Source organism: Morone saxatilis, unplaced genomic scaffold (genome assembly GCF_004916995.1).
Source record: "Morone saxatilis isolate NCDOM2014 unplaced genomic scaffold, NCSU_SB_2.0 Contig19, whole genome shotgun sequence".
Lineage (NCBI taxonomy): Eukaryota > Metazoa > Chordata > Actinopteri > Moronidae > Morone > Morone saxatilis.
In genome coordinates, this window is record NW_023339751.1 from 21,057,016 (window position 1) to 21,066,311 (window position 9,296).

The window sequence follows — 9,296 nt, forward strand, 5'->3', positions numbered from 1 at the left end:
TGGAAACTGTGAATTTCCCCTTGGGGATGAATAAAGTATCTATCTATCTATCTATCTATCTTATGGGAAATTTACAGAATACAATGACATTTTTGAATATCGTGCTTCCAACTGGCAGCAGTTTAGGAAAGACCCGATTCTGTTTAAACATGACAGCGCATATGTGCACAAAGAAATGGTTTCCCCAGTTTGTTATGAAAGAGCCTGACTGGCCTGCACAGAGCCCTGACCTCATCCAGCCCCATCCAGCATCTGGGAATACTGACAGTAATCAAAGCCTGGTGGAAATCCTGAAACCAGAAGAGCGGAGGCTTGTTGTATTGGCGTTTTATTTGGACGTCCACTCAGATTTGGCCACAATATGTTCCTGCAAATGTTGTAAATGAATAAGAACTGAATCACATGCCCGCTGATTATTATTGCTGTTATTATCTTTAATTACATTACGGTCGTTTTAAGGTCTTTTATGTCATATTGCCAAACTAGAACTTTGTCTTCATTCACAGGGGGAATTATTTGAACACAACTTGATCACTTCACAACTGCAATAAAATAAAGATTTATTTTTATTAATTTATACCAGGTTCATAAAAGTGCTTTGAGTGGTTGGAAGACTAGAATGGCGCTCTACAATACATACTGTATGGGTCCATTTACCATTTACCATAAGTGTTTGAATGATTTATTAGAGTTGATTTTACATTGGCCACAGAAAATACTTGCTGCTCATTGGCAAAGAAGTTTCCTCTAAAATGAAATGTCAGGGCACAGCAAATATACAGTAGTTTTAATTCAATTTAACCAGCATTAAAAATGCTGTTTATTTTCTAAAGAAACTGACAGTCTATTCATCAGTCAATTTAACAACAGTAGACAAAAGAGTTGCCTTACTTATTATATATTATACTAATTTCTGTGGTCAGTTGCCATGATATAGGCACAGTAAATATAGGAAAATAAATTATTCAGTAGACTTAAAATCGTGGACTTTCTGATTTCAGACACAGACGCACTCGCAAACACACAAAGATAAAATATTGTATTTAAAAATTTGTTTGTGTGTGTATGCTTCTCCTCAGCTTGTGATGAATGGACTGTCCTCCCCAGACCAGGTCTGCACCGGGACGTCAACCGCTTTGGACACTCTGCTGTGGTTAGCAATGGGTGAGTCCTATCCTTCCATACTAGTTGGGAAATACTTTTTTTTAAACACTTCTGGAGAATATCTGACTACAACAGCACCTCTGAATTTACTAGAATTTGTTTCATTGCTTAAAGACTCTTAATTACATGTATGCAAATTCCAATCTAGTCACGTTGCATTATTGTTTGGCACATTTTTTTTGCAGTGTTTTGGCAGCACTGAGAGTCTCGGTTGACTTTCCCAGATTATGGTTTTGTTGTGCAGATTGTTTACGGATTGATCTCTTTATTTCAATCTTATATTTAGTTTCAGTTTACACTTTTCTTGTCACTTCTCCCTCAGCTGATGTCTCTGAAGTTCTCTGTTTAGAAACTTGGCTTTGTGCCTGCCGCCTCACCTCTTATATTTGGAAGTAACTTTCTTTACACCTTCCATATATAGATACAGTGTATATATGCACTCTGTATCTGTCTTTATTACCTCAAGAGCTGTATCTGTATCTCTGAATTTCACTATAGCCTTGTATCCTTTAGCTGTGGTTTCTATAAGAATTGGAATGTGGTTTTTGAATCGCTGTATTTGCTGCAAAGTAAGGAAACAGACAATGTTTTCTTGTTGCGATTTTTCTTTCCTGACCTCATGAAAAAACTGGCCAAATGTAGATAACCTGATATCACATATAGGTTCATCAGAGCTTGTACAGTGTAGACTGATCACAGATTTTATTTCTTAAACATGATTTGTGAACATCAGTCCCTTCGAATCAGAGAGATTGGTAAAATCAAAAATTGTAATTGACAGCACTTACTCACACTTAAAACGTTTGCTGAAAGAGCTCCATCATGATGCAGAAAAACTTATTGCTAAACTTAGAAATAATAGTCTGACCCTTTAACACCGTTTACCCACCAAAAAGTCAGCTTTGGGCACAAAAATGTCAGCTTTGAACTTCAAAAGGCCAGCTTCAAACCGCTTTTTCTCCCACATTTTTTTTTCGTTAACCAAAGTTAAGCTTTATTTTTGAAAGGTTCTCCTGCTTTCTTAACATTTCTTCATCCGTCTTCATCTCTGCAGGCATTTCTTGTTTCTTAAAACTAGGACTATCAGGCTGTAACTTTTGCTATGTCGCTTCCTTCCTGCTGTATGTACATGTTTTGTATTGCCCTTGTGATTCTATATTATCCTCTTTGTATCTTCTTCAGCTCCATGTACATCTTTGGAGGTTTTTCTGGCCTCCTTCTGAACGATGTGCTGGCCTACACCCCTCCGTCCTGCCCGGCCTTTTCTAACCCAGCTTTGTGTGCTGCTGCTGGGCCGGGCCTTCGCTGCCATTGGGTCAAAGGTAGATGTGTCCCCTCGGAACCAAGGTCACCTGAGCACATTTTTCCTGCTCCTTTTTGCCCTCCACGACCCGGTAAGTTACAGTGGGGTCCTGTCTGTCCAACTGTTTCTTCAGTATCCAAATCTGTTACTTTCTTTCTTTCTCTCTAAATATTTTCACTTTCATGTCAGCATATTTTCAGAAATGCACAGCAAAAACAGCCAAAGTGTTGCTCCCAAAAGGCCAATTTTTTCATGAGAATAATACTTATTCTAAAGGATTTGGCTTCTGAAGTTTGTTTGCATATCATAATTATAGGAACAGAAGGTCAGTGCTGCAACAATTACCTCATTTTGAAGTAATTAGAGTCAGTCCAAACCCTCCTGTCCCTCCCCCCACCTGTGTCTGCCAGATGTAGATGCAGTAGCTTTTCCAGGTATTCTGCTTCAGGCAGCACACTGCCGGTTTAAATAAAAAAGCAATCAGGCTAATGGTTGCACTGTCAGTTTTAAATAGAGCAATTACACATGATTTGACTGCCTTAAACCACCATACCACCGTTTTTTCATGTTTAGCCGTATGTAATACAAATCATCCATCCTTTACATGCATTTTATATTATATTTCATTATGTACCATTCCAGGCATTATTTCTGTAAAATATTTGACTTAACGACGTAAGTGCAGACCATTTAAATCAATCCTCGTGTCACACAAATGTACCCAGAAACATCTGCAGTAGAAAAATCCAAAATCCAGAAATCCAAAATTGTTTGAAAATGGTTGCCAATCTATCAGGAGTCGATGGATTAAGGATTAGGTGTCCTAGGTCAGTCTTCAGCCTCTGCTTCAATCTCACAAGCATGTTTATTCTACAAACGGCCACACAGCATTTATAAATGACCAGCGTGAATTACATCTGCATAACAGAACTCTCTTTTCCATGTGCAAATTCCTTTTAGTCACATCCAGACAATTTACTAATTACATGTGAGTTTACACTTCATAAAAGCATTACTGGACATCACACATGTCTGTACAGCAAAATCCTGACACCAGATATTTTTTGAGTGTGCCAGATGGACATTTCAATCATGCTTTTCACACTAATGCAAACAGACTCTGACTTTTTACTCCTTTGCTAATATCGACATTGAAACCCTACTATCCAATTATGATTAGTGTCCATTGATCTTTCCTAATACAGCAAGAAGTATAAGACCTACATTGTCTTGACAGGTAGCTGTAGGAATGAAATATTTACTATGACAGCTGCAAACCATTCAGTGTGGACAAGCTAGATGGATCATACATTATGTGTTTCTTTCTGATATGCAGTGTTGATGATGATGTAATGTCTGCTGTTGGCAGGTTAAATTCCACAAAGTCTTGAGTCTCAAACTACTAATGCGTATGCTCCACGTACACAATAGACCCATTTTCCCTAAGCAATCTAGCTGTGATTCACTCCTCAGTCTCTGACGAGGGAAAAGCATTACTACATTTGTATACCATTGCAAAACACAACCTTTAGCAAAAATCTAACCTGATCTGCAAAATGTTCTGTGTGTTGTACCCTCTTCCAGACAGTACAGACGAGCAGTGTTTCCGGTTCTCAGACTGTGCGAGCTGCACTGCCAACACACGGGGCTGTCAGTGGTGTGAGGACAGGAAATGTATCTCTGCATCTAGTAACTGCACCGTGGTGAGTCTTCACTGCGTATCTGTAAAGCAAGCAAAAAAAAGAAAAATCCTGTTAGTGGCCCGTGAGACTGCAGTGTTCATTAGACCTTACAGTATAAGAGTGTTCAATGGAACAAATGACTTACTGATGGCTTTGTTCATCCTACAGCCTTTCCACTAGTAGTGATAAGTGTAAGGTTTGTCTGTAGGTTGGTGCTAGAGTGCCGGCCATAAGGTTAAAGGGGTTCATCCTCTGTGGAGCATGAATGTGCTCTGCAAATTTCATTGCAATCTGTGTATTACATTATAAGAAGTAGGAATGAGCAAGTACAGCAAACAACATTATCTGTGTTGGTATACTTACTTCAAATGGGTGGGGCTTAAACTGGAAGTGGATGGGGCCAACTGGAGGTTGCCTGAAATTGATATGGGTTGATCAGAATTACATTTATTAGAAAACTGTTTTAAGGAACAGCCTCAGAATTGAGTTGCTATATTTAGGAGTACGGATACTGACACATTTTATTATGATGATACTTGTAAAAATTCTATCATTTGTACCAGATACTGGTTTCAGACGAAAGTGGCCCTCGAAGAAAGCTCTGTGTGTGAGTGTCTGAAATGGAAGGGGTAGATTCTGTGTCAGGAATGACCGATGATATATAACCAGCATTAGAAGCTGTTTATCCACTTATGAAAGATCTAAAAGCTGAATAGCTGTTTCAGCTATTCACCCGTTTAATGCTTTTACACACATTATTTTGTACTCCAGTGCAAACAACAAAAACTCAACTCATCATATTGGTGTATTATCTTTTATCCTTTCAAGTATGATAAGAAATAAAATTCAAAAGATAATATATTTTTAGATGTGATTTAAGGTTTCTGTGATTTATAAAAATAACTTTTTTGTGATTTTGCTCATTTTGTTTTCTCTCTGTCTCTTTCTCTTTTTACTCCCAAATCTACTTTCTCTGTCTTTCTTTCTATCTTTGTCTGCATGCATGTTGCTTTTGTCTGTTTATGCATGCTTGGCTGGGTTTAAATGTGAATCTGTGAATGAATTTGTGTGTGTGTATGTGTGTGTATAGCTGACTCTGGAGCTGGCCCAGCAGCATGGCGGCGCTCTGTCTCTGTCTCCCCCACCATCCATGTTGTCTGAACATCAGCTGAGCTTGTGGAAGCACGGAGCCCGAAGGAGGGGACATGTGTGTATTATTTGACACTTGACACTTCCTGTTAGGCCGCAGGTCGGGTTACATAAGGTTGAGATCAGAGGTCAGAGCAGTCCCTTGGGATATATGGCAATTGGAGTCATTCTTAATCCAAATATACATTTAATTCAAGTCTTCCATCCTTTTCTAACAAGCTTTCCTTGACAATGATTGAAAATTTGGTGTCTAGAATTCCGCATTGTATCAGTGAACTGGTATTTTCCCGAGACACACAGAGGTTAATTTCTAGACTGCATGAGTGCGGTATTTTGATGACTCGCCGTATGCCCCAGTGGGAGGAGAGGTGAGGTAGAGGGTGTTGCGATGCCAAATTTAGCGACGCACTGCAATCTTGATGCAAAGCATGAACGAGCACTGTCCACTGCTTGTTTGCTCTGGGCAGGTTGAAAACTCCCATCAATGCCAGAGAGGTAGAATAAAGATCACAGCAGTTAGTAGCATATACTGCAGGTCTTTCATTTTACTCTGTGACTCTTTTCATGGTAAGGAAGCAGCTATTGGTTTCATCTGCAGTCTCTAACTGGAGTGATGTTGAGCCACAGCTACGCACTGCAGATCCACTGGTTCAGTTTTTTTCAACCAGCACCAGACTGTTGCAAAATTACCAAAGACACATCTGTGCCCATGTGCACAGCCAATTGTTCTATTGTAAATCAGCAGACGTGTTGCAGACTGACACACTGAAAACAGTTCCTTCAAAAATTGTAATGGAGTAACCATGGTAACGTCTGTGTGCGAAATAATCTTTTTAGCAAGTCCAGCCTCTGTGTGTGGCCAAGTGTCATCTGGAGCTCTATATTTTAATTAGAATTCAGGTATGTGGCTATGATGAGCAACACAATGTGATGAAGATTGATTATTATTCTTATTATTTCTATTATTCTTATTATTTATTTGTGGATCATTACCATACCATATCAGGTTAGTGTTGCAATATGAAAATAATTGGCTATATAGACTATGTCCTTACAATTATTTCTGCATGTAAAACATTCAAATCAGAAATAAAATGCATCATGCAAAAAAATAGATTGCATTTTAAATTTTACTTTCATTGTATTTTTGGCACTGCGGTGCTATTTAACCACAGATGGTTATTGTATCTCTTTTTGAATCTGTGCTTAAAATGTGATGAAAGTGGTGAATGTGATTGGTCATGATTGTCACAGCTTCTGATACGCCTATAATATATGATCATATATTATTTCTGATCCCATCCCATATCCAAGAGGATACAGAAATACCAAAAGTGCGTTTAGCACGCCCCTTATGCACTGAACATGGCACACTTTATTAAGTGACATTGAAAATCAGCCTTTACTAATCAAAAGCTTTCAGAGGTAAAGTAAATAATCCAATCATAAAGACATTACAAAGGATCATAAGACACTGCCTCTGTTCTGAGCAGCCAAACAGTTCCCGTATGCATTTATTAAAATGAATATTGTCTTATAAAACTAGCAAGCATTCAGACATACATACACACATGTATGCACATAATGCTAAAATAAGTACAGCATCTAATAAGAAAAAAGCTCAAATGTAAAAAAAAAATGTAATTATTAAAACATTTAGAAATCCTTGAAAAAACTGGATCCAACATTGCATGAAAAGTTAAACGCTTTTTTCTTGACTCATATTGTTGACATCCTGCTAACTAACAATGAAACAGAACCAAACAAAAACGTCATTTTATAAGGCACTACATCATAAACGCATAATCTAATGAAAAATAACAACGAGCTCAAATAAAGGTCAAGGTTGTGATTTTTACATAGCCGGACAAAGGTGACAAAGATACAACATCCTTGTTTCATCCTTTTATAGGGGATAGGTGTGTGTTTTTTCTCGTGTCAAGGAATGACACATTTTTGACACTTTGTCAATTCACTTCAACAGGAAACTTTCTAATGAAAAAAAGATGCTGTGTCAATAGCTTCTGACAGTCTGTCATTCCTTCAGGGAAGAACCAGAAAGTTTATTTCCTCTGAGGTTTTAGATAACTGGGATGAATATCATGTTTCTTCTGAGGTCTTAGATACAGTTGTAAAGTTGAATATTTGTTGTAGTGTAAGTGAAATGTGCACAACATATAGAATAAACAGAACTAATGTGTCCCTCATATTGATTTCTCTTTTCTCTTTGCATGTTCTATTTCCCTATTTGATTCCCTAAACCATCACACTTTAATTATCTTCGCTTGTTGCACAATGTATCGATTCCTCCAAGTGTATTGCATTGACTGTAGAAGATGACATTGAAGATGAAGTTTAACTGGACTGATACTGCTTCTTCTGTGTGTGTCTGTGTGTGTGTGTGTGTGTGTGTGTTTGAAGTCGGTGACAGACTCGTCGAGGTGTAAGCGCAGGGAGGAGCAGGAGTGTTTCAGACTGGCCAACTGCAGGAGCTGCTCCCTCAATGTCAACTGTCAGTGGGAGCTACAGCAGCAGGAGTGTCAAGCACTGCCTGGTGAGGACGGAGACACACTGCACGCACAGAGAACAAGCATGCATGCAGCCTTCCACACATGCATATGTGCCATCATGATTGCACACAAAGCAGTTGCATGAAACATGTTTTCCTACTTAAGATTTCTCTATCTGGATCAGACTGCACAAGAGCAGCTCGGTAATGGCCTGATCCAACAACGGATCCTGTTTGCTATTTCTTTTCCGTTTATTGAAGTCCTCCACCACCCAAAAGAACGTTTTTCTTCTTGTTCCTACAGTGTGATGTTTGATCTTCACAGTGCAGAATGATGTCCGTGCAGAGTTTGACACTAGAAGGATGGTTTCACATCCATCTGCTGAAAGTGGAACGTTTCTCTGTGCTCATTGAAAATCCTTCTTTAAGATGTGGGGCCTACGAGCATGATTTCTGACATCACAAATAGTTTGGAGTGATGTCGTGTGATTTCGAAACTCGAATCTGCCACAGCACATACACTGAGAATGAACTTCACAGTGAAGTATGAGACATCTTGTGTCCAGCAGGAATTTGCATGTTCGTAGTTTCTGGAATTTATAATGAGGTAGAAGGAGTAGTTGTCTTTCGAAGGTTTTAAGGAAATTGCAGAAAAAAAACCACAATATTTTTCCAAGCAGATGATTTGCATGTATATCTCAATACATGGAGGGAATCTTTATGGACACGGTTTAAATTAAATTCATGAAGCTCATTTTATTCTGATTAAAAAAAGGAAAGAAGTTTTTGTGACTTGGCACCTATGGATTTGTTCCTAAGCTGCTTTGTAAGGCGGGTTGAGGCATTCTGCAGCAAAATTAACACACAGAGGAACAGAAATGCATGTATGATGCATAAACTGTTTTATTAATGCATTGTGGAGCTTTTTGATTACATATGATATTGGGGTGAATACTGTTTGATTGATGCATTATTAAGAGTCTGGCAGTGTAACCTTCAGTCTTTTAGACGGTCATGACTGTAGTAAATATATTTATTTATCCAAGCTGTTAAAGGAGTGCTGTGTTTAGTTAATCAGACAGTACAGCATACACACAGCTTCAGAACCTTTGCATGTTCCCACACTAACTGGCTGCATAATATTGGAGGTCTTCACAAATAAACACAACATCCATGCAGGCATGTACACAGCGGGGATTAGCATACATTCATGAACACATTCTTCAGAAATATGCTCTCCACTCAGTTGCAGAGGGAAGTAGGCCAATTAGAAGTATACTGGATGCTCTGAATATGGATCCTTGGCTGGCTAACAAAGTCCACAAAGTCCTCCATGCTCAGCTCAGCCTTTGGCTAGAGCTGCTCTCGGTTTGACTTTGGTGCTCGTATGACTAAGGGCAAAGGAAATACCCTTGCTATTTGAATCCACAAATGATTCTGTTCCATGCTGTGTTATATTGTGCTAAGTGTCCAGACTTTTACTGAACTA

At 38.7% G+C, this 9,296-nt stretch overlaps 1 protein-coding gene across 2 annotated transcripts in view; it reads left to right on the forward strand.

Moving 5' to 3' along the window:
• The window catches only part of atrnl1a (attractin-like 1a), a gene marked incomplete in the record, with an annotated part of 267,240 nt that overhangs the window by 75,180 nt on the left and 182,764 nt on the right, over positions 1-9,296 (forward strand). The window contains 5 exon segments of one of the 2 annotated variants that reach the window (XM_035663942.1): positions 1,080-1,164; positions 2,347-2,558; positions 4,052-4,170; positions 5,240-5,356; positions 7,720-7,852. In XM_035663942.1, coding sequence (XP_035519835.1) covers positions 1,080-1,164; positions 2,347-2,558; positions 4,052-4,170; positions 5,240-5,356; positions 7,720-7,852 — 666 coding nt within the window. 2 annotated transcript variants of the gene reach the window in all.